The sequence below is a fragment of the Xenopus laevis genome, chromosome 1S (assembly GCF_017654675.1).
Source record: "Xenopus laevis strain J_2021 chromosome 1S, Xenopus_laevis_v10.1, whole genome shotgun sequence".
NCBI lineage: Eukaryota > Metazoa > Chordata > Amphibia > Anura > Pipidae > Xenopus > Xenopus laevis.
The window spans coordinates 44124426-44151523 of NC_054372.1; the positions used below are offsets into that span (position 1 = coordinate 44124426).

General features: G+C 39.2%; 1 protein-coding gene across 1 annotated transcript in view; it reads right to left on the reverse strand.

The window, feature by feature from the left end:
* tmem131l.S (transmembrane 131 like S homeolog) overlaps window positions 1-26773 on the reverse strand; it is a 75430-nt gene extending 48657 nt beyond the window's left edge. The window contains exons 1-3 of the mRNA XM_018243254.2: window positions 26517-26773; window positions 25021-25091; window positions 12683-12726 (exon numbers count right to left, since the gene is read on the reverse strand). Coding sequence (XP_018098743.1) covers window positions 12683-12726; window positions 25021-25091; window positions 26517-26634 — 233 coding nt within the window. The 5' untranslated portion in view covers window positions 26635-26773. The remainder of the gene's footprint in view (window positions 1-12682; window positions 12727-25020; window positions 25092-26516) is intronic.
* Window positions 26774-27098: the final 325 nt, after the last annotated feature.

Below are 27098 nucleotides of genomic sequence, written 5' to 3' on the forward strand. Positions count from 1 at the left end.
ATAATGGCAAGAATCGCCCATGGAAAAGCTTCAGTCTGAACATCCATAAGGTCATTACTTTGGCCTAATGATCACCAATGGCTGTTTGCACCCAACATTTTTTTTTAAACGTGTTTCCCGAGTTAGATTTCACAGCAAAAGTGACATTCAGTCATTTGAAGTGACAGAATAGAGATTGTCAGACTGTAGTATCTTCCTACATGATGTGCACAACCTACATGATGTGCACAACCTTTTTATACTTGTCACTGAAAATCTCAGTACATGTACCTTGTAAAACCAGACAATTCATATCAATGAGAAAACAAGTTCCAAAATGAAGACTTTGACATACAATCTAAACCAAAAAGCAGGTGTGAGAACCAATTATTGACTCTCCTCTGAAGAGTGACATCATGGGATCCTCAAAGCATATCTCAAAAGATCTGAAAACAAAGATTGTTCAGTATCATGGTTTAGGGGAAGGCTACAAAAAGCTATCTCAGAGTTTTAAACTGTCAGTTTCAACTGTAAGGAATGTAATCAGGAAATGGAAGGCCACAGACACAGTTGCTGTAAAACCCAGGTCTGGCAGGCCAAGAAAAATACAGGAGCGGCATATGCGTAGGATTGTGAGAATGGTTACATACAATCCAAAGATCACCTCCAAAGACTTGTAAGAACATCTTGCTGCAGGTAGTGTATCGGTCTACAATTAAGCGCAATTTGCACATAGAACATCTGTATGGCAGGGTGATGAGAAAGAAGCCCTTTCTGCACTTACGCCACAAACAGTCGCTTGATGTATGAAAAATCTCATTTAGACAAGCCACAGTCATTTTGGAACAAATTGTTTTGGACTGTTATTTGGTCATAACAAAAAGCTCTTTGCATGGTGGAAAAAGAACACCACATTTCCAAGAAAAACACCTGCTAAATACTTGTCAAATTTGGTGGAGGTTTCATCACGCTGTGGGGCTGTGTGGCTAGTTCAGGGACTGGGGCCCTTGTTAAAGTTAAGAATCGGATGCATTCAACCCAATATCAACAAATTATTTAGGATAATATTCAAGCATCAGTCACAAAGTTAGAAGTTATGCAGGGGTTGGATAATTCAACAAGACAATGACCCTAAACACACTTCGAAATCTACAAAGGCATTTATGCAGAGGGAGAAGTACAATATTTTGGAATGGCCGTCACAGTCCCCCGACTTGAATATCATGGAAAATCTATGTGATAATTTGAAGCAGGCTGTCCTTGCTCGGCAGTCATCAAATTTAACTGAACTGGAGAGATTTTGTATGGACTAATGATCAAAAATACCGCCATCCAGACAGTCATCAAAGGCTATAGGAGGCGTCTAGAGGCTTTTATATTTGCAAAAGGAGGCTAAACTAAGTATTGATGTAATATCTCTGTTGGGGTTCCCAAACTTATGCACTTGACTAATTTTGTTATGATGCATATTTTCTGTTAATCCAATAAACTTTGTCACTGCTGAAATACTACTGTTTAAAAGGAAGTTGCTACTTTGAAAGCTCAGCCAATGATAAACAAAACTCCAAAGAATTAAGAGGGGTTCCCAAACTTTTTCATATGTATATATTTTTTTTTTCACTTAGTTAGGACTGACGCATGGCACTGCCTTGACGGGGTGCGTCAGCTTATGAATACTTTGTACAAACTTTGTAACTAGAAGTGTCTCTTTTTACTAAATGTTACCTTCAAGTTCTGCAAATTTAAGTTTTTCCCTGGGGGCTATATAGTATATTGGAGTACTGGGCCAGGACATTATTTGTTTCATGGTAGAAGTGCCCAAATAGCTTAAAGGGGAAGGAAAGGTCTTTTTACTTGTGGGTGCCAAAAGTTAGGCACGCCCTAGTGATTATATTTACTTACCTGACACCCCGGGCTGGTGCTCCTATTAGGAGAAAACTGCACTGAGCCAGGATGCTTCCAGTGAGAACCACGGATTGATCGTCTTCCTGCCTCTTCTTTCTTCAAATTTCCCGGGGGAGATGCATGAAGAATGAAAAAGCCGGCTTTTTTGTTAGGCTTTTTGCACTACTGCACATCCGCAAGAAGAAGCTAGAAGCCAATCGCTCAGTGGTGCTCTCTGGAAGAATCCCTGGCCGGTGCAGTTTTCTCCTAGTAGATGTACCGGCCCGGGGTTTCAGGTAAGTACATGCGATCACTTGGGGGTGCCTAACTTTTGACACCCCAAGTAAAAAGACCTTTCCTTCTCCTTAAATCTATTCATAAGTTCTTTTTGAAGAAGATTCCTACATTAGACCATGTATTTTCTTCTCCTGCATTTGCTATAAAGAATATATGTATTGCAATATAATACAACTTTGCTTCCCTTGGACTTCTCACTTAACCTTTTCTTTGATTAGTTGGCAATGAGAAACACATGCTGAACATTTTCAGAAACATTTAAAGTTCCAAAGAGCAGACTGCAAACTTTAGGAATGGCAGGAAAAAACTCTTAAGACGATCAGAGCTTAAGACGATCAGAGCTCTTGGGAAATGGAAAAAAAATAGAAATGTTAAGCACATTTACCAATGAAGATTCTTAAAATATTAGCCAATCTTACTACCATAAATAGACTATTTAAACAGATTGCAGGATTATTTCAAGAAAGTCACAAGAACAGCATGTTATACTCATCGTTTGTTTTGGAATGAGAGTGATTTTCTGAAGTACGTACCAGTTATTTGAGCCATTGTTTTCTCTCAAAATGAAAAGGAAAGACAGTTTAATAAAAGGGATTAGATGAAGGAACTAGCACTATTTCTGTCACACTGAGATAAAATAACTATTAAAATGGGTTGAAGGAAATAGCAAGTTGTGTCATACACGGTTTTAAGTTTTGCAATTTGTATACCGGTCTAATGTATATGACTGTACAACACAGCACTATTCTAGTTGTTATGTTGTGTGCATGTTGAAATTGCATTTATGCTAATAATGGTGAATAAATGTGTGTAATAAAATCTATAAAAAAAAAGTGTTCCAGGGGTGTCTTAATGTACCTTTTACCAAAAGGCTGGTGCATGCTTCCATCCAAGCATCTGCTCTAAAAAAGGTAATTTTACCATTTCCTATAGATGATTTCAGTATGTTGATCACCAAACCTGTTTATAAATGCACAAACAATTGGGAAAAAAACAACTTAAATGGCTGAATATATTGCTGTCTGTAAGACACCTCTGGCAGAAAAGTATCAGGAAAAAAAAAACTTTCTGTACAGTATCTAGACTATCTTTGCTTGACCATGTTGCCATAAGGAACAAATACCTGATTCAGCCCCATATGTAGGTCAATACACAGGCTGAATTGGTATGCAAGATCAGCACCTTAATAAATTACAGTATTAATTTGAATCAGTCATGTCTTTAATCTGTTTTCTCACTCCTGATCCTGGATTTGATCTTTGCATATGTACTACTTAATTTGAATTTGTGTTCTTCTCACTAAAATGAATGTCTCCAATTTAAACCTTGCTCATTTTTGGTTTAATTTTTAGGATTGTCCATGCAAATTTAAAAGGAACAAAGTGAGTATGTAAGGGTTCATCCTGAAGAGCACTCAAACCTGCGCTCCCCTTCATTTCGTTTTAAAGTGCTCAGCAGCATGGGAGGACAGAAAAAAACGCATCAAATTCATTTAAAGGGGCCTGTAAGCGTAGTTAGCGTAAGTTAGAGCCAAGCTCCAGTGGAACGCAGCATGTTGCATTCAACCTGAGTTCAAGGCTTACGTGCACCTGTGTCAGTACAGTGCACTCCTTCCTGCAGTCCCCTGCAGCTGAGTGCTTTAAAACGGAACGCAGGTTTGAGTGCTCATCAGTATGGGTCCTAAAACCCCCAATAAATTATATATTGCCATAGCTGTTTATCTGCATAGCTGTAGCTATAATTATTCAACAAATTCATTTCAGAATTAAAGTCAGGAATTATACTATAACCAACGGATGGTGAATCATATGATCTATAGAACCGTTGGCCATGCATGTAAAGATAGCAGTCGGGAACATCATCCAATTTTTCTATGATAATCATCTTTCAAATGTGTCCGATCTACCAAAAGGTCAACATCCTCTGTATGATTATGTATTATCGGATGGTTCCTTGGAGAGAGATGCTAAAAATCAGATAAAACCCCATATCTAATTATATCTGTACATGTATAACCAGTTTAAAATAAATAATTTGCACCATATTAGTCACTGGTATCGAAATTCGATAACTTTTTCTGCTTTCAATAAAGAATACCATATATACTATAAGTATAGTAAGCCGAGTTTTTCAGCATCTAAAATGTGCTGAAAAAGTCTACCTCGGCTTATACTCGGGTCAGCGAGCAGTAGCTGAGATTGCAGTCACTTTTAATCATTCCTATACCAACAGTTCACTTGGGGAGAGACTGCAATATCACACAGCGCCCTCTGTTGGTTATATGAAAGAATAACAGTGACTGCAATAAAACAGCACCCTCTGTTGGTTATATGAAAGAATAACAGTGCGCCCTCTGTTGGTTATATGAAAGAATATCACACAGAGCCCTCTGTTGGTTATATCAAAGAATAACAATGACTGCAATATCACACAGTGCCCTCTGTTGGTTATATGAAGGATTAACAGTGATGGCAATATCAAACAGCGCCCTCTGTTGGTTATATGAAAGATTAACAGTGATGGCAATATCACACAGCACCCTCTGCACATGGTAGTGGGACAATGCACACACTAATCTGTTTGGCAATTCTCTGTCACCATCAACTTTGCAAAGAAGTCCGGTTGATCGCTGGGGGGTTCGCTTTGGCGGAATGTGCGCTGCTGGGAGACAGGGCTGTAGTTGTGTCTAGGCTTATACTAGAGTCAATAGGTTTTCCCAGTTTTCATAGGTAAAATTAGGTACCTCGGCTTATACTCGGGCCGGCTTATACTCGAGTATATACGGTACCCTAAACACGCGCACACACTGGAAGTCATTACATACTTATTGCTATAGAATAGATCCTAATACTTGGGGTCGTGAAAAGGTCAGTCCAGGGATCAAATGTGCTGGTTCCCAGGGCACACCTCACAAATGTTTCAAAAAATTCTCGTAACTCAACATTGTAAAAAAATTCATAATTTATTAAAAAATATATTAACATTTCAGCATACTGACCCCATGTTCCTCCACCTCGCGTGTTTAGTACCCTCCGGTACTTACTCATATGTGATCATTAGTAATCACCTATAAGTAAGTACCAGAGGGTATGAAATGCGTTACAGAGTTATGGAAATTTTTTTAAACATATTTATTGCTGCCTCAGTACAATTCCGATTTCCCCTTTCATGCTTTAGGCCAGGCCTTGGGGTATTTACAGTCTCAGATCTGTTCTCAAGACCATTGATAGTCTAGAGGTTTTCATTTTCCATTCACAAGAAAGCAGCAAAGAGAACGTGAAGAGAAGGGCTAGTTGAAGCACAGCCAATAAACTGCAGTTTTGTTTATTTTAAAATGTCTGAAATTGTATGATGGAGCACAGCACTATAAAAGGCTGGGCAGAGGCGGAAAGAAAAAAAATACCTTTATTTTTAGACGAGGAGGTGGCTGTTTTGAAGCTTACATATCAATAGACCTCACGTGCCCCCATTCCACCCTTCTACACAAACCACTGCTAGTTTTCTCTCTGGGACACAATAATATAATAATACAACTGTAGTCAACAACTTCCTACATCATAACGAAAAGAGGCAGGATGTTGGAGCAAATAATAATAACAGTTAACTCTAGTAAGAGAGTAATATAATTATATAGGAAATATCTACACGGTTGAAGCTTTTACTGTACTTACTGAAAGCTGGTATGAGATCAAATAAGGGGATTTTGTTTTACAAACAGTTAAATCTTTTTCTCTTCAGACGTCTGTGGGACACAGGGCCCATGGGGTATAGCTTCCTCCACTAGGAGGAGAGACGACTCCTCCCTTACAGCTATACCCTGTACCATATCCCTATAGGGTCTCCGTTTTGTGTAACAAAGAGATTGGGTATTTATACATGAAACAATCTATGTGCCATCCTTATATGAGTTCTGGGGTGTTTATGCTTGAAATAATCTATGTGCCATCCTTATATGTGCTTTGGGGGTATTTATACATGAAATAATCTATGTGCCATCCTTATATGCGTTTTGGTTTTTTTTAAAGTATACATGAAATAATCAATGTGCCATCCTTATAAGAGTTCTGGCGGTATTTATACATGAAAATAATCTCTGTGCCACCCTTATAAGAGTTCTGGGGGTATTTATACCTGAAATAATCTCAGTGCCATCCTTACACGAGTTCTGGTGGTATGTATACATTAAATAATCTCTGTGCCATCCTTATACGAGTTATAGGAGTTCTGGGGTTGTTTATACATGAAAAATTTCTGTGCCATCCTTATACGAGTTATGGGAGTATTTATGCATGAAATAATCTCTGTGCCATCCTTATACGAGTTATGGGGGTGTTTATGCATGAAATAATATCTGTGTCATCCTTATACGAGTATTTATACATGAAATAATCTTTGTGCTATCCTTATTCGAGTTATGGGAGTATTTATAGATGAAATAATCTCTGTGCCATCCTTATACAAGTTCTGGGGTATTTATACATGAAATAAGTCTCTGTATCATCCTTATGAGTTCTGGGGGTACTTATACATGAAATAATGTATGTTCCATCCTTATATGAGTTCTGGAGGAACATGAAATTGTCACTGTTCATTTATATATTTATATTTTATATATTCACTGAATGTCGTCTCCCAAAGTGGTCTTACTGGCATGTTTGACATTAATGGAGTGCTTATTGGACATTTTTCAATGATCTTGCAGACACATCTGGAATTGATGGAGTGTTCATTGGTCATTTCTACATTGATTATACTGGTACAGCTCGGGTTAATGAGATGATTATCAATTTTCTGTAGTAGTCATACTGGTATGCCTAAGTTTAATATGTCGTTATTCATTTTACTAAGGGATTTACATCTGGGTTGTGTTTAGGTAAAATGTGTTTAAGGGGTGAGGCCAAAAAGTGGGTGTGGCCTTTAAAACATTTTGCCGATCATGGGGCCCATCATTTGGCTCTTTGCCCAGGGTCCACCAAGGGCTTAAAACGTTCCCCCATAGACCAGTGGCTCGTGGGCAACATGTTGCTCACCAACCCCTTGGATGTTGCTCCCTCAAAGTCTCAAAGCAGGTGCTCCATTTTCAGTTCCTGTCTTGGAGGTAAGTTTTGGTTGCAAAAACACAGGTTTACACCCAAACAGAGCCCCGTTCATATAAGGGCTACAAAAAAGCAATTACTGCACTAATTTGACACCCCAGTGATTTTCTCGTGCTTGTGTTGCTCCCCAAGTCTTTTTACAGTTGAATGTGGCTCACAGGTGAAAAAGATTGGGGACCCCTGCTATAGACCATATTTTGAAGCAGTGCTGGGTACAGGAGGCATACCTGCATAGTATTGCCTTTCTTAGCACAGACTAAACATATTGGAAGGTCTTCATGGATGGCCACAAGGAGGCCTTGATATAGCACTTGAGTCAATATACAAATTCCCAAAGGAAATAGACAGGATACTTCAATAGGTGAAATATAAAGATCAGTGATCTGTACAGGCCAAGTAAAACAGCATAAATATTCTAAATTGTATGTCTGTTTTAGATTATAATCTACATGGATTATAAAGTGCCCACTAATTAAGTGAGGTATTGATTTTTATAGGCTCACTAGCAAAAACCACCCGATTTTGCACTAGGGAAACCCATGGAGCTTTGCATACATACAATGATGCTTAATTGCCCAACCACTAATACTGCAAGTTTTTTGTAGTGAAGTTACTTGGTGTCTCTTTTATATTCATTTTTTTTCAGAGCACAAACTATAAACAAGAAGGCATAAATCGTTCTAGTCACGAAAGGCCAATGACTGTTTCTAAAGATAAAGTGTGCAAGATTAGGCTTGTATACCTTAAAACGGAATCTGTAGATGTAGGAATAAATGGTTTGTAACTTGTAAAACAGAAATGAATTTGGCAAAAATACTTTTCTTTCATTTGGTAAAAAACACATAGATAGCATGGATTAAGGTCAGATTTTACACCTGTGTTCTTAAGCATGTACAGCATTTTTTTTTTTTTTTTACATTTTTTACATACCCTTTCTAATATATAACAGGAAAATATCCCGTTTGACAGAAGCTCATTCAGATGTATTAATGTAAACAATACTGTGCAAAATACTATCTGAACTGCCAGAATGTTTTTTATTTATTTTCTTTATACACACACACACACACACACACCTGATTTAAGAAAAAAACATGATAGTTTGCCTGCCTCAGGCTAGCATGGACTATATCCAAACTTTCCCTTAAAGGGGAAAGAAAACCTAGTAGGCGCAAACCCCCCACCCCCCCTCCCGTTTGTTGCCCACCCTCCCTCCTCCCCCCTGGCCTACCCGTCCTGCTGGGCAAATGCCCCTAACTTGTTACTTACCGTTCTGCGCAGGTCCAGTCCAGGGAGTTCACAGACGACATCTTCTTCCGGCTTTGAACGGCGCATGCGCAGTAGGATCATTTCGTCGGTACGATCTACTGCGCATGCGTGTGACTTTTGGCGCATGCGCAGTAGATCCATACCAGCGAAATAATCCTAATGCGCATGCGCCAAAACGCCGTTCACAGCAGGAAGAAGATCGCGTGGAAGAAGATGTCGTCTGTGAACTCCCTGGACTGGACCTGCGCAGAAGGGTAAGTAACAAGTTAGGGGCATTTGCCCAGCGGGACGGGTAGGCCAGGGGGGAGGAGGGAGGGTGGGCAACAAACGGGAGAGGGGTGGGGGGTTTGCGCCAACTAGGTTTCCTTCCCCTTTAAGCTGGAAGAGTCATCCAACCTCTCTTGTTTCACTGTGAAATTGTGGGTTCAGAGAGCTGAAGTCCCTCTGCTTCCTGATCAAGTAACAAGGAGTTGCATGACTACAGCCAGAAGGTGTTCAGAAGGTGTTCAGAATGGCAGGTCAACTCGCTAATCAATCATTATTAAACTATGGGTTGGGACCTGACTGGCAACTTGCCAAAGCACATGGCACTGTGCAGGTGGCCATTATTACTCTGGAATTCTGGGGAAAGTATTCTTTACATGTTGCACCAAATCAGAGTCTCGGCAGAATCCTAGACTTTTTTGGAAAGATTTAGCTAAACAGAATCTGAACCCTTAAAACTGTAAAAATGCCCCGCCCCAAACACACAGCAGAAAAATGTGCTAGCTATATAGTCTCCGGAGCGCCCAGGCCCAATCAAATCACTCGTAGTTACGCCACTGCATTAAAATCATATGATTTTATATCAGGAGTGCCCATACTTTACTTATGCGAGGTCTCCTTTTAGTGATGTTGGCCCATTATGATATACATCCATAAAATCATTGTTAGCATTCTGTTCCATGGAAAATAGTACTTAAATATTGATTTATAAGAAAATGCATCTTGCTACATTTAACAAACAACTATTTCTTATGTAACCTTCACGTGACATTTATCTGAATGAAAAGAATGAAATAGGAGGGTGATTTAGTGAAGCTGTTTGTTGACAGTGTCTTGAGATCTACTGATCACCAGCTAAAGGTCTACTGGTAGATCCCAATATACCTTTTGGGCAACCCTGTTTTAGATCATATGATTACATGAACGAACACGTTTTTTGTGCATGCACATCCTCCCACAGTTATGCTAATTATGATATGGTGCAGGATTTAACCAAGAAGATGGAAGCTACGGTATTCGGTCAAATCCAGGAAAAGTGGATTTGGTGAATCCTTAGTTGCACTTAAAGCAACAGTAAAGCCTTGAAAGAAGTCATGGAATGTAGAAGTGTGATAGAATAATATTTCTGCCACCACCACTCCCTATCCCGACTTTCTCCTCTGCACACTTCTACCAGTCAGGAGAGGTGCGCAGGGACAGTAGGATGAACTGGGGGAACAGAGGACAAGAAAAATTGTAGTGGAAACGTGATATAAAACATGGCCAGCTGCCTAAATGGAATTCAAATGGAAAGCATGATCATTTAGAAATGTTTTTTTTTTTTCAAATTCAAGCTGAAATGAGATCTACACCTATTCCAATTTTTAAAATAACATACCGGTAAGTAACTACAATTTTCCTTTTTATTATTTTTTTATTTTCATATATTGGTTTCCCATGCCTGTACTATTCCTGTATTGTAAAAATGTGCAGTGCTGTGCATACAAGTGATATTATATATATATATATATATATATATATATATATATATATATATATATATATATTAAAAAAAAATTACACACACCCCCCCCCCCCTCTGAGAGGTCACGCATCACTTTAAAAGTGATTCAGGCATACACCCACTCAGCCTGAAAGGCATCCAAGTATTATACAAACCTAAACATATTTCTATCATGTGAGACCAATGATAAACATCCAAACTGCTAAGCAGCCCAAATTATTATAGGGTTTTATATAATTATTATTATTATCATTATAGGGTGTACTTCTCAGACTATAAAATGCAATCCCTCACAGAATATAATGTGGTAACTGTGATGTGGCTGTACTACACTCAAATTTATGTTCATTTTCCCCTTTTCTTATACTAAAGTAAAACTGGGAGCATCTAAAATATACATGGTACAAATTTGGATGTCAATGATAGTTTACCTTATTCAGAAGCAAGTGCTGGAAACACATGCAGGTGCATTCATAACTAGGTCATCCTATAGCCAGGAATAATAATTAAGAATGCTTTGCTGTGACTTATTATATATATATATATATATATATATATATATATATATATATATATATATATATATATATATATATATATATATATATATATATATATATACACATACATATATATATATATATACATATACATACATATATACACACACACACATATTATATATGTATATATATAAGAAGGCAGAATATTTTCTTACACAATCCCCAAGAAGCTCAAATATTACTTGCTCTATTATTATTATTATGTTATTGTTATTATTATCATGTATTTATAGAGCGGCAACATATTTTGCAGCGCTGACTTTGCAACGGCAGAGTTAATTCTACATTCATGCTTTATTTGGAACTTAGATCTATTCAGTTAATACAAGTTGAAAGTGGAAGCACTCGTGTTGGTTTTTAATGCTGAATCGGTTTAGAATTAAAGCTGCTGGATTTTTTTTTTTGTTAGGCACCTGAGGAAGGGGTTTTCCCCCCGAAAGCTTGTGTGTGAATTCAGCTGAAATAAAATGTTTTAAAGGCAAAGCCTGAGGATGGTGTGCTTCATATCCTGTTATTCAAGATAAGGAATTTGGCTGACTTGGAGGCAGCTTGGGAGTGGATGCACCCTGGAAAAAGTAAGTGGTGTGCTGAAGAAAAAATCGTATTTGGACTTTTTATGTTAGTCAAACATTAACCAGAAAAACCATAGTGAAGGAAAAATATACAATAAAATGATGCTACAAAGATGCATTTGCACCACAGTTGCAGTAGCTAGGGTAAGCAAGCTGCAATTCCTAGGGTACAGACCAAGTTCAAGTTTGTTTAAATAAGGTCTATACAAAATTACAACTGATTAAACACTTGGCTTGAACAGCATCCAATCAAGTCCTGATGGAGTTTATCCACTTTTTCCAGTTTCAACTGCTTTTTACTAGGGCCAGAAACAACACACATGATAAGTAACAATACTAAAGATATCAGATTTAGATAAGTTTAGTGAGGTATGTTTTAATTTACAGGTTCAGGGATATCATTGAATCTGGCTGACATATACATACATATTATAGCTATCAAACTAAATCCATAACAGCCCAAAAGGCATTAACCTTTGCTAGTAAATAACCTTTGCTAGTAAATACATGAGGGACCATTCAATAAAAGTTGCCTAAATTAGATAGCTTCAAGAAAAGGGTTTGCGGGACACCATCTTCAAGTCAACAATTATTTTTTTCCTCCCCTTTTAGCCAAACAAAACAGGCTTCTAAGTTATTTGACCTTCTTATGGATCAACTAGAAGTTAGGTTTCATTTGGGTCAAAAAATGTTTACTATTATTTATTACTTTCTGGTGTGAATCCAGAAATATACTTTCTGCATTCCAGTGTAGAGACACAAACAGTAACCTGTCTAACAGGTGTGGTCATCCATGTGTGTAGCCAAACAGTACTTAGATCCATATAATTGCATTTTATGTATAATTCTTTATTAAATTGTAGTGACTGGGCTTCAGCTTTAATTATGTGCCACAATGATTGTAGCTTCATTGACAGGCCTAGGTGCAGCTACACTGAGCATATTTCCATGTGAAAACGTTCATGTTTCTGTGCCAAAATACACTCAGTAATGCTCCACACAGACCAACACTGTATCAGTCTATGGGTATACCTAAAGAAGCACCTTCACCTCTGTATAAAATTCAGGCAGAGGATCCACTTAAGGTACCCTTGGCCTTAACGTTAATATTTTTATGAACAAGGTGAACTTTCTGGACTTTTCAGACTTCAGAAAGTTACACCAGTAAATACACAAGAACAAACCAAGAACATGGATATTTTTTATTTAGAAACAAAAAAAAAAGTATAATACATTTTTTGGCATGATACTTACTTTTGTTCTTGTGGATTCTCCCCAGAGTTCTGATCAGAATCCATCTGAAAAAAATTGCAAAGAAATATTACCTATATGAAATGCATGTGGGGAAAAAAACATGGTTGACGTGTATAAGTATAAAAAGAAAAGGCAAGAAGCAAACTCACTGTTGGATATGGATAACACACTGTTGTAAGGCCGAAAATAAGCAATAATACGAGTACCAGGAAAAGTTTGGGTAGCACTTCGAAGGGACACACGATTGATGGTCCCATGTTGCAATGGATCAGAGCTAACTATACATGCAACCATCTTGAGAAGTTGCAGATTATGTTAAAATACATGACTGAAGGCAACTGTAAAAGTTTTAAGACAAATATTGAGTGAAAGAGAATAAAAGTGATGCAAAGATGTGATACACTGCCCCTTTAAGGCACAGCACTAATGTGTGTTAAATAAAATGTATTAGGATTAACTGGGTTTAATGTAGAAAGAAAAATAGAATTAATTTCAAATATAGTTATTAGTGCAATTTCAATCATCTACTTTTCCTAGTCCTAAATCAGCTGCTAGCATAGTAGTGTGAGCAGTGCAGAACTCCATCCTCTATCTGCAGTCACAGGTTACACTACCCAGAACTGCTTCTCGATACCGTGAGTCTGCAAAACGCAGATATTACACAGTTTGGTGGTTGGGCTGGAAGATTCCATTTAAAGAAATAAACTAAGTTTAGTTATCGTAGATTTCCTTAATAAACATGCAAAGAACCCATATGCGATTACCAACTAGTGATAAGTGCCGTTTTTGCCAAGTTTCGCCACAAAAATGAAGGCCATAGACTCTAATGGGTGAAGAAAATTGTAGTGCATCAAAAATTTGTCGCTAAATTTTGTCGAGCCTAAAAAAATTTGTCAAATTTTCGGTCGACGCTAAATGGGTCAGATTCGTCCGTCACTATTACCAACCACTCGGCATTTGAAACTTAAAGGCCTATGCAAAAAGACAAAGTAAAAGACAAATCCTTCCCAAGATAAAGTCCTTGAAATTGCTATACCGAAGTTAAAATTTGGGTTCAGTCTTAAAGGATAAGTAAACCTTAAAAATAAGTGAATGTAAAATTGATGAGGGTGCTATTGTAAGCACTTTTGCAATGTACATTCATTAAGGGATACATGTACTGTTAATATGAATTAATTTTGTTACAACAGCTCCACCTGCTGGTCATTTCCCACCAGTCTGACCACCAAGTAGTCAAGGAAGTTGTCAGGAGAAAGAAAGAGACTGCTCTGATGTTCTTCTGCTTAGGAAAGATTTGAGAAAGGTTTCTATTTTTTTTGTTCCTAAGCAGAAAAACATCAGAGCAGCCTCTTTCTTTCTTCTGACAACTTCCTTGACTACTTGGTGGTCAGACTGGTGGGAAACTGACCAGCAGATGACACTGTTGTAACAAAATTAAGTCATATTAACAGTACATGTATCCCTTAATATCTTGGAATAAAACAGAATAAATAGTGAATGTACATTGCAAAAGTGCTTAGAATAGCACCCTCATTAATTTTACATTCACAAGGTTTACTTATACTTTAAATGGTTCCATCTGTGAAGTCTCCGCCCCGCCGATCACTTTGAGAACTCAGAGTACTTTGAAACTGCTCAGCGTTGTGCTGTGGCTTCGGAAAAGCATATGTTTAGTCAAGATATGAACGTTTCAGTGGATCTAACACTCCCTCAATATAAAAGAATTGTCCTTTATAAATGCCTCTGATATATCTATTGGACAGCTGAACCAACCATAACAAATGCAATAGAATTGCCAACATAGGGTACAGCACATTGTATTATGCCTTGTACCACTGAAAGAACAGCAGTAGGTTATTTACCATAACATTTTTTGTCCCTGGTATGGCAGAACAAATTTAAAAACAAACTAACAGCAACACAGATGTATTGGCCTTTAAAGTGTAAACTATGTCAACATTTGGAACTGTTCATTCAGAAATCAATTGAAAATGTAGACCTCAAGCTCTCCAACCTTGGTAATGCCACAGGCTGCCAGAAAGGAAGCTTGCTGATGTGGCCAAAGTAAAGCTTTGAAATCCTGTAATTCTAGAGGTTTAAAAAATAAAAAAAAAAAAGTGTCTGTTCCCATTTGTATTCCAGTGCATAGGTGGTTTTCTTAGTTAAGGTAGGTTCATGTGTTTGGACTTGTAAGTACCACTGCTAGACAGAGAATGTTTAAAAGAACGTCCCTTTTCTAAAGTGAAACATGTCCGTATGACTAAAACAAAAGTCAAGCTTTGTTAAATACTACATGGGGCCATAAAACAGGATAATACATTATAAATGTAATTTTAAACATGTTATAGAATGTAGACAATGGAACTACTACTACTCTCCATTAGTGGTTCTGACAGTACATTTTTATCTAATGAAGAAAAAACATGTAAAGAAACTGTAAAAGAAAAGGTAAAGAGAAGACAATGTTTGCCTAATCTACTGTACTGTAAAAGTTTGGCATGTGGTTTCTATTAGCTCAAATAAAAGACCGAACTCTATAGCAAGTATCACTGTTCAGGACGATTACCTCAGCAAAGAAATACTGCATAAGCATTGCTAAACTTCTGACGTGAATAAAGAGTCATGGCATTGCTGCTCATCTTTCCTGGGATTCTCACGGCTCCATAAAAGTAACTTAGTCAGCAAAAGCCAGCGTGCATCAATAATGCTGCATGTCAGTTCATTACACTATATGCAGAGAATTCAAACTGCAGGACTCCCAGCAACCCTTTGGCTTCAATAAACTCAGGAGGGCTGCTGGGAGGCCTCATTCCACTCCCACTCTGATGAAGGACAAGTTGTATCGTTTTGACAGCAACTCAAAGGAGAACTAAACCATAAAAATGAATAGGGTTAAAAATGCCATGTTTTATATACTGAACTTATTTCACCAGCCTAAAGTTTCAGATTGTCAATAGCAGCAATGATCCAGGACTTCAAACTTGTCACAGGGGGTCACCATCTTGGAAAGTGTTTGTGACACTCTACAAATAATAAAAAATGAGAATGAAGCTATCTCAAAGATGATCAACCCCTTTAAAGTAGATTTTGGTGGTATCAGAATTTTCAACAAGACACACCAGACATTAGATATAAAAGAGAGTCATGGGCATATAGAAGAGAGCTTAGCAGAGTGACCCAACAGTACATCTGCATCTGGCACAGGAGCTGAACTAATCCAGCCCCTGTTGTGAATTCATTATTAACCCAATCCAATTATAATGATACCCCCAGTCTCCAATGTGGATATACAGGGCATTTTTGCTATGCATCAACCAAATGGAGTTAAGCAGGCCTTCAAATGCCTTAAAGGGCATTGTTCACCTTTGAGATAACCTTTTGTATGATGTAGAGCAGGGTCCCCAACCTTTTTTTTACATATGAGCCACATTCAAAAATAAAAAGAGTTGGGGAGCAAAACAGGCATCCAAAAAGTTCCTGGGGTGCCAAATAAGGGCTGTGATTGGCTATTTGATGGCCCCTATGCGGACTGCAAGACTACAGGAGGCTCTATATAGCAGTACACCTGGTTTTTATGCAACCAAAACTTGCCTCCAAGCCAGAGGCCACTGGGAGCAACATCCAAGGTGTTGGAGAGCAACATGTTGCTTACGAGCTACTGGTTGGGGATTACTGATGTAGAGAGTGATATAAGATAATTTGCAATTTGTTTTCATTTTTTATTTTTGAAGGTTTTTGAGTTATTTAGCTTTTTATTCAGCAGCTCTTCAATTTGCATTTTAAACAATCTGGTAACTAGGGTCCAAATAACCCTAGCAACCATGCATTGATTTGAAAAGAAACTGGAATATGAATAGGAGAGGCCTATTTGTTCTTTAGAAATTCATTAGAAATTAATTTGAAAGCTGCAAAGTGTCAGAAGAAAAAGGCAAATAACTATAAAACTATGAAAAATAAATAATGAAAATCAATTGAAAAGTTGCTTAGAATTGTAATTGTCCGCTTTATAACATAATAAAAGTTACCTTAACCACCCCTTTAACACACAAAGTCCAACTTGCCTGGTTGGACTTCTATTCCCAGACTAGGTGGCAATGCTTCCCATAGTTTCTGAATACATGAGCATTTTTAAACTTTTCTGAATGCGTGATTCGCTGACATGAACAGAAAATATGATTTCTCAGTCGCTTCAGCATGTTAAGTACCTGGGAGCCTGTCAAAGAGTGTTTTTCTTCAAACACAGGAGCCTGCAAAGCGTTACATGCGCATCTGTTTTCTCCGTTTCCAGGAAATTCCTGCAAAAATTCCATCAAACCTGTTCCCACTGCTGCTGCTTTTATAAATGCTATGATATAGAGAGGCATGAACTGAAATACACCTACGTTATCCACTTCATGTGGTTCTCATAAAACGTTGCCTTAAATGCTGCCTAAGCACAGCACGGAGTGAGACATAAGCACTTGCACACTCACATGTGAAAGGAAAGGGAAAGCAGCTGCTACATGAAACAGAACAGTACAAACTCACAATTATTTTATCCATTTAACAATCAACACTGTGCAAAGTAAATGTTTTTTGGGGGGGGGTCATACTACTTACTGTACAAATATGGCTCAAAAATCTAGATTGGATATACTGATCTTAAAGGAGAAACAAATCCGTACTAGAAAAATCCCCTACCCTGCGTAGGCCAACCTCCCTCCTCCCCCACAGCCTAACTGCCCCCCGGGCAAATGCCCCTAATTTTTTTACTAACCCCTTCATGCAGATCTAGCCTCGGGAGTTCACAGGCATCATCTTCTTTTTTCGGTCTTCTTCGGAATCTGAGCTGCGTTTTCGCATGTGCATGTGCCGAAAGTCATAACATTTTTGGAAATTTTCGTGACTTTCATCACATGCGCAGTCGTTGGGGACCAGAAATTTACTCCAACTGCGCATGCGTCAGATTCTGCTCAGATTCTAAAGAAGACCGAAAAAAGATGGAGCCGGTGAACTCCCGATGCCAGATCTGCACGGAGGGGTAAGTAAAAAATTAGGGGCATTTGCCAAGGGGGGGGCAGTTAGGGTAGGGTTTTTTTCTAGTACGGGTTTGTTTCTCCTTTAATGCACAAGCAAGTTGCAGCATCTCTACAACAGTAATGATCCAGCCCTACAAAGTTGTTCCAGGGGTTCAGCTACTTGGAAATTGCAATGACATACACAGGCTCTGTGTATTTGAGCAGCTGTTAAAGGGCATGTAAAGGCAAAAAATAATATCCCGTTTTTACTTTCTTTAATGAAAAAGAAACCTATCTCCAATATACTTTAATTAAAAAATGTGTACCGTTTTTATCAGAAACCTGACTGTATGCAGTGAAATTCTCTCTTCATTTACTGTTGTGGATAGGAATTGTCAGACAGTCCCTAACTGCTCTGCAGGGAAACAATCATACTTATGAACAGCAGGGGGAGCCCCCACCTTACTTCCCAGCCATGCAGAACTCAAGCAGCTTTGTTTATGACGATCCCTAAGCAGCCCAGACCACACTGAGCATGTGCACAGTCTTAGTCTTGCAAAGATGTGTAACAAAGTTACAAGATGGTGACCCCCTTTAGCCAAATTTGAAAGCATAAATTATTTGTTTGATTAGGCTTGTGGTGCAGTAAGTTCATGTTTATATTTAGTATACAAAATACAGCATTTCTAGCCTTATTCTATTTTAGACTTTACATGCCCTTTAAGCTAAACTAAGGGATTGTCACAGATCATCAAGCAGAAGAATAGGTTTGATTCTCTTACAGAAGCTAATGCTAAAGGGCCGATTATTAACCCCTAATGCCAATTGTGCTGGTGACATCTGAATTCCTTTCTGTAAAGCTTTGTATTGTGATTTTATATAAACTGTAGCATTTCTAGCCTACTTCTTCTGTTAACGGAATTGTTCAGTATAAAAATAAAAACTGTGTAAATAAATAGGCTGTGCAAAATAAAAATTGTTTTCAATATTCTTAGTTAAGCAAAAATGTAATGTATAAAGGCTGGAGTGACTGGATGTGTAACATAATAGCCAGAACACTACTTCCTGTTTTTCAGCTCTATTGGTTTCCACTGACTGGTTACAAGGCAGTAAACGATCGGTGACTTGAGGGGGCCACATGGATCATAACTGTTGCTTTTGAATCTGAGCTGCATGCTAAGGATTAATTGCAAACTCACTGAACAATTATGACCCATGTGGCCCCCCTTACAGTAGCTGACTAACTCAGAGTTAGAGAGCTGAAAGCAGACATTCTGTTCTGTTATGTTAGACACCCAGTCACTCCAGCCTTTATAGATTATATTTTTGGCTAACTGCCTATATTAGAGACATTTTTTATTTTGTACAGGCTATCTATTTACCCAGTTTTATTTTTACGCCAAACTGTTTAGTTCAGGCATCAGTAGGACTAAGCACTACTGCAAATAAAACATGTTCTTAACTCGGTGAAGCCCATCCAGGTTAATTTTGCTGGGGAGAACACAGCATTCCCAAAACCCCTCAGCCAGTCACTGTAGGATGGTGCTTAGAAAATGGATTCACACCGTATAAAGCTGCCCTTTGACAGTGTAAAATATATGCAACAGCTGGATTCTCGCTTTTTTTTCCGGTTGTTAATGTGGCAATTGCCAAGAATGGAAGGAGACAAAATGCTATCAACTCCACAATTCTTCTTTGTTTGGCTGTGGCACTAACCAAGACCACAAAAGTTGGAGATTCCCAAAACTAATGTTAGTGCTGCCGCTATCTCCAGTGTAAGCAGAGAGAGAGAGACCATTCCATGTCACTATAAAGATATGGCCGTGGAATGTAGTTTCTTTGAACCATGTCCTGTTTTCTGGATGAGACACACCACTGTATTCTGTAGTAGAAAGCAGCCAAAGAAATATTTCCGTTCTCTAGAGATATTTTTTTTTGTATCACTACTCAGCATGTCTCAGCAAAGGCAAGTAATATGGCAGCTGTCACTGAAATGTATACATACTTATATGCAGTAAACAAATATTTCTTATATAATACATGAAGTGCTGCAGACAATAGAGCATATTTCCCTACCAAAATGCCTGCAAAGATTTTTTTTCTGCAGGTTTAGATTTTATCAGTGGAATAAATCATACTGCATGTCTAGGCTCAAGTTAAAACATACAGGCAAGTTAACGTCTCCTACTGAAATTGCCCCTAGTCTGTTTGGTGAGAATGGGATAGGGACCTTAGATTGTAAGCTCTACTGGGACAGGTTCAGTAAAAGATAAACATGTGAAGGCAGTACCTAAAGGTGGCCATACACGGATAGATCCGCTCGTTTGGCGATGTCGCCAAACGAGCGGATCTCCCTCCGATATGCCCACCTTGAGGTGGGCAATATCGGGCTGATCCGATCGTGGGCCCTAGGGCCCAACGATCGGATCCTAGCGTTCGCCAAACGGGCTGTCGGATCGCGGGACCGCATCAACGAACAGATGCGGCCGCGATCCGACTGGATTTTTAACCCCATCCGATCGAGATCTGGCCGACTTTCGGCCAGATCTCGATCGGGGAAGCCCGTCGGGGGCCCCCATACACGGGACAATAAGCTGCCGACTCGGTCTGTCGGCAGCTTTTATCGGCCCGTGTATGGCCACCTTAAGACTACTAGGTCATTGTACTTGTTTGATACCCGAGTTTTCAGACTAAACACAGGCCTTCTGGATTGCTAAGAAAAGATTTTACAAAGTTAGTATCATTTAAAAAAATAAATAAAGATGGCTGCTTTTAAGGTTTTATTTTTAAGTAGTAGGTGTACTGGTTAGAAAGATAATACTGGAGAAGAAACAGGATTTTTGCCAGTCAGGTAATCTTCCCAAAATTCGGTACACTATTCAATGGACCTTAGGGAAAATGCTATTTAATGGGACACAGAGCTTAAGAGAATATGAGAGAGAAGCATGATCATTTAGTCCAACAGTGTAATGTAAAAGTCTCTCTGTTGAGACCTTCACTTGGACCTCAGAGGCTATGCCAGTGATAGTAAGTGTTTATGCACATATTCTGATTTAAGGATAAAGTTTAGGATTGTATAGGGTTTCTAAATGCATAAGGCAAGAAATACCATTTGCCATACACAGTGGCCTGACACAAGCATTCTTGAAGGCTCCCATACCCCACTGCTTAATTTGTTTGTTAGGTCCTTTTAAACATAACTGCAATTTAACAAGAAGAAAAACAATGTAGTACTCTATAGCACGAGCCCATGACAAGCTAGATATTAGCACAACAGCTGTGATTCTAAAAACGTCATTTGTGTGCACTGGTTTAACCAACTTTATTTTCAGACAGAGGTATGCAGCAAATGTTTAACATATTTGTGCCTGTGCATAAGAAAATGTTTTGTAAAAAGATATTTTGTGTTTACAATATATTTGTTACATTTACAAGCCCTCTGAATGTTTTTTTTTTTGTTTGTTGCTTTGTACTATCGGACTCTAGAACTCAGGCAATACAGTCTTTGTATTAAGTGCAATGGATAAGAGAAGGAAAAAGATTAATAAAGGGACTTGTTAAATACTAGGCCATGTCTAGCTCATGGCGCAGGCAGCCAAGTTGCAAAACTGAGAACACTGCCGACGTGACACACGGGCATAATGCAAGTGCCGGGGAAAGTGCTCACTAAACATAGCCGCCTGCACCAGAAGCTTCATCCCAGTGTTTCCTCCACCAGAGTGTGTGCTCAAATTTGAGGCGACAGGTGAACTTCTAATCTAAATTAACAAAGCTTCAGATAAAAAGTTCAACAAAGCAGGAATATATGGTCAAATTTTCAGAAGTGCCTTTCCATCACATTCCAAAACCAAATTCACAGGGATGGGATCTGTTATCCAAAATGCTTGGGACCTGGGGTTTTCCAGATATTGGATCTTTCCATAATTTGGATCTTCATTCACCTTAAAGGGCATGTAAAGTCTAAAACAGAATAAGGCTAGAAATGCTGTATTTTGTATACTAAATATAAACATGAACTTACTGCACCACAAGCCTAATCAAACAAATAATTTATGCTTTCAAAGTTGGCTACGGGGGGTCACCATCTTGTTACTTTGTTAAACATCTTTGTAAGACTAAGACTGTGCACATGATAAGTGTGGTCTGGGCTGCTTAGGGATAAACAAAGCTGCTTGAGTTCTGCATGGCTGGGAAGTAAGACAGGGGCTCCCCCTGCTGTTCATAAGTATGATTGTTTCCCTGCTCAGCAGTTAGGGAACATCTGACAATTCCTATCCACAGCAGTAAATGAAGGGGGAATTTCACTGCATACAGTCAGGTTTCTTATAAAAACGGTACACATTTTTTAATTAAAGTATATTGGAGATAGGTTTCTTTTTCATTAAAGAAAGTAAAAATGGGATTTTTTTTTTTTTTTTTGCCTTCACATGCCCTTTAAGTCTACTAAAAAATTATGTAAACATTAAATAAACCCTATAGGCTGGTTTTGCTTCCAACAAGGATTAATTATATATTAGTCTGAATGAAATATAAAATAGCTTTTTATTATTAGAGAGAAAAAGGAAATAATTTTTTAAAATTTGAATTGTTTTGGATAAAATGGAGTCTATTGGAGACGTTCTTTGCATAACTTGAAGCTTTCTGGATAATGGGTTTTTCCCTCTAGCAGCGAGGGAACAGTAAGCTTGCAGCTCCCTTTGTGTGACAGCTCACTCAGTATACACAAATTGTCTGGGGGAGGAGAGGGGGCGAAGCTTACTGGCTGTACTCGCATGCACACAATGGCATCTCCCAGGCAATCTCGTCAAACAAAGGTGATCACCATTACACATAGATGTTAAGGCTTTACTCTCACTTGGTGCAGCCCATGCTCAGCTTCCCTGTAATGTGTTAACAGGGTCAGCACCTGGCCAGACTTATAAAAAAAAAAAAGAAAAAAAAAAAAAGAGGAAGCACATACTAAAATCAAATTATAAAACAGGCATGTGAAAGAGAATGCCTACATGGGCTCTAAAAATACATTCATATATTTGCTAATGAAAGCAAGCAGCAAAGCCTGCTGAGACTATTATAATCTTTGCAATAATGGTAAATGGGGCGGTTTGTCACCCTTGGGAAACCCAATTCTGGGAAATTCGCTCTGAATTAGATTTACTTTGGTGAGAAAACCTCCTAGGTGCCACTGCCCAAAAGGAGAAAAAGTTTATTTTATATATAAAAATCAATGAAGCCTGCCGATTAAGATCTACCAAAATAAATACACAAAAGATCTGCTATCATAACCGATACATATGATGGATTTGCTGGGCATCACAAGAACGTCTAGCTTGTGGCCCTGCATCTGAAGTTAACAGACAATAGCACCTCTACAAAGCTGTCATATATGGCATCCGTTATCCGGAAACCTGTTATCCAGAAAGTTCCGAATTATGGAAAGGCTGTCTCCCATAGACTCTATATTATCCAAATAATCCAAATTTTTTAAAATTATTTCCTTTTTCTCTGTAATAATAAAACAGTAGCTTGTTATTGATCCCAACTAAAATATAATTAATCCTTAGTGGAAGCAAAAACCAGCCTATTTGGTTTTTATTTAATGTTTACATGATTTTCTAGTAGACGTAAGGTATGAAGATCCAAATTAGGGAAAGATCCATTAGCCGTAAAGCCTGAGCATTCTGGATAACAGGTTCCATACAAGTACTGAAAGTGTAGTGCAACAATTGGAGTGCAACAAGTGCTGGCCTGACATGCTGAGCCTACTCATTATGGTAAGCCAACCCTGACACCACTTATTAACCTCAAAATAAAAAATTAGGACCATGGAACAAGCCAAAAGCCTTAGCACCTTTACCTTAATGGCACCCAATGAAACATGATAGAGCAAAAATGGACAGTTCCTCCTCAACATCTTTCTCATATTTAAAGGTATGTTATATAGAGTAAGTAGCAGCTGTCACTTAAATTATTAAAAAAAAATATTTAAGTTAAGTTGATAGTGTCTGCCAGGAACAGGGCTCCCTCCACCCTGACATAATCTTATCTGGCAGCATGTGGGTGCTGCAGGCGGGCTGGGCAGCTGTCATGAGGCCCTCCTCCCTTGTTGGCTGCTAGGTGCAGATCAGAGGCAGGAGCAGGGTTTGTCACCCATGCAGTCTGGCACAATGCTATCTCTACTAGTCAGTGCTCATGTATGGGGGAAGGGTTGTCTGGTGCACTTGTCAAAGCACATGTGCTCCTTTCCTTGCATTGTCTGCTTTGGGCAACATGGTGCTTTTTGTGCGTGTAACTCATGCATGCGCTTGCAAATAAAAGAAGAACACAAGCTGTTATGTACTACAACTCCCTAAATTCCCCAACAAGTAAAGCTCGAAGGTTGACACCCCTGGCATTAGAGGAATTCACAATCTAGGTACCTTCCCTAGCACAAGTGGCACTGAATAAATTCTTTACTTAAAGAGTTGCCTCCATGATACAAGTGCTGAAAGATTTCACACAAAACTGCCCAAGGAGATTGTATACCAGGCTCAAACGCACAATAGCGAAGGTGTTGTGGCTCAGTGAGTTCACATGAAGTGGGTCGCACCTGTCTAATATCGATAGCGGGTAGCTGCACTCCAGTAGAGAGACAGGAAGAATGGTAGAACTCCTTTCAAAGTCTGCTTGACCAGAACACAATCATTTTATTATTACATGTCAAATACATCTGCCATTACCCAAGATAAATAAAATACACTAAACTAGTCCCCTCTCAAGCTCGTCTGTGCAGCACGCGGCAGTGTGCCTATTGTTTGCAGAGAGGGTGCCCAGTTTGTTTATAGGCAACAACATCTTGTGTCACAGACATTGCTCACACTGGAAGTTCATGAACAAACAGAGCAAGTTTTAATTACCAATCAAGCTACAGACAGCAAACACTGTCAAAATGTGACTCCAGGATTGTCATAGTCCAAGTGGTAAATTGATCACAACCATTCTGGCTGTACCCAAAAAAAAAAATTATAGTATACCAATGTTTTCTGATAGCCTATGACAGCTAGAGTCTGCATGTTGGACAGACCTGATATAAAATTATTACTCACTTTGTCTCATCCAAAAAAAGATACATTAATAAGTGTAAATAAAATGATTTTATTTCTCCAGCTGCAATTAGCTCGACTGGGTGCCGCAGTCACCCCACTTAAAGAAATGCTGAAAATGTACAGCAAACAATGCCCGGAGACGGTGCATAATATAAGAACTAGTTGAAAGGAAATTCACAGATATTAGCATTTTTATTCAATAAGATCTTGATAATAAACGACATCAACTCTGCTACTGACCAATCACCTGGTTCCTTACCTGAGAGTGAAGCATCAGCTCTGCCTCTTCAGCTTGCCACAGCTCCACCATGCTGGGAATTGGTTCAATCACTAGGGGTTCACAAACGAAAGAAAAGCATTTCAGTTGTGCTGTCTGGCAAGAAGACAGGAGACATCAGCCGGAATCTAAACCCATACACTCATTTTCTTAGGTGCAAAAACTTGGACTGGCTGCTGTTGTTGTACCACTCCCAGATAAGTGTTGTAGTCCAGGATCAAAATATGGGCCACCATTAAAGCTGCTAATTTTTCTACAACAAAATACTGTCTTGCTGCTGTTGCTTTGTTCCATATTAATATGCATTGAAGTGGATGTATTTATCATTGATACAGCCAGATGACCACCTTAAACTCTGTAGGACCAGTATATATATTTTTTTCTGTAAAGCTGGCCATAGACGTACAGATACAATTGTATGAATCCTCGATTCGTACAATTTTTGGACCGCGTGTGGAGTGTCCCGTCATTTTTCGTGACATGTCGATCGGTCGTTCAGTCGGTCAGGTTAGAAAATTTCTGTCGGCTGCCGATAATATCTCTGCATCTATTGCCGATCTGATTATTTTCAACGGGAGACGGTCACAAGCTTTTGTCGGACATAAACTTTCATACGATTGCTGTCAGGGGCAGAACATCGTCTGATCTGTTATTTTACTACTTTATTAAAACTGAAGGTTTATCGGCAGATGGGGACGTCCATTCGTTCGTCCGATATTGCAGGTAAACCTGCACGTCTATGGCCACCTTAAGGCTTCTGTTGTTTAGTGAGAACATCCGAGATCCAATAAAAGACAAACGCTGCTGAGGATTCTGAGAGTTGGACATTACTACAATAAGGCTGGTCCTTTAAAAGGCAAAGATTCAAGGGGGTCGGGGATAAAAAGCATCTATGCAATACTGCTTCTTAAATCTTCAGTTCTTTTATAACAAAGCTGAGCAAGTGCACAAAGCGCACAGGGAAAGTGTGGGCAACACAGTAAACGAGCGGTGTTGCAGCCTCAATCAATGTGGCAGAGACATGGGGAAGATGCCAGGGAATGTGGTACCCTATGCCAATGCTATCACAGAATGGGTGTCACTAATCTCTCTAGCAGACAAAGCTGTCACAATACAAGAGCCCATATGCCCCTAGACTTGCCAGCACATGAGATGCAGCAGGAGAATAAAGGCATGGGCCTCACTGAAAAGAGAATAAGTGCCAGATAGACACACATATACACACATATATACAATGAATGGTCTTTGTTTGCTTCCCTGAGCAGAAAAGCAGCTGAGGTTCGCCAGACAAGGACTCTCCAGTTGTTGCTGGACTACATCTCTCAGAATCCCAAGACTGTAGCGGGTGTTGTTGGGAGTTGTAGTCCAGTAGCATCTGCAGAACCGCTGGACAGTAGAAAGCAGGGAGGCGTGCACATATACTAGATCTCTATTGTGTACTGCTTCTTCTTCCTCGTTCCCTCGCGTTGTTTCCTCACCTTGTCCCTCTCCTTGGCGAAAGCAAGGCAATAAGACATGGAAAACCCCCAGCAATATGTTGACTGTAGTGGCGGTGGAGCACTCGCTGGCCCCAAGCGGGTAGAGCAGCCCCGCCATGCTGCCCCTCTTGCTCGGGCTCCTGCCTCTGCGCTCGCTCGGGTGTCAGCAGAAGCAGCAGTGCGGGCGGAGCCGCCGTGCACACGTGGGTCTGTAACCTCCTCTCAGCAAGTGTGTGAGTGAGAGTATGAACACGCCCCCTGTTACAGCCGGAGCATGCGCTGTTCTGTCACTGTACCAGTGGGCGGCGCTAACTTCTTTGTAAAAACAAAGGCTCAAATTGGTATGGGGGAGTCAGTTGCAGACTTGCAGCGGGCGGGGACGTGGAACAGTAGGATTTTAAAGCTGGAGAGCGGCCCGGGGGCCTACATTGTAACTGTTCATACGTCATTCTTTTCATACGTCTAATGGAAGGGTGTGTGGATTCTGGGGAATACATTAAAGGGAGTCGCCAGAAAACAGCAGCTCTGGACTGAGAATCAAAATAGGCCCTGGCATTTCAATTACACAGAGGCCCAAACAGC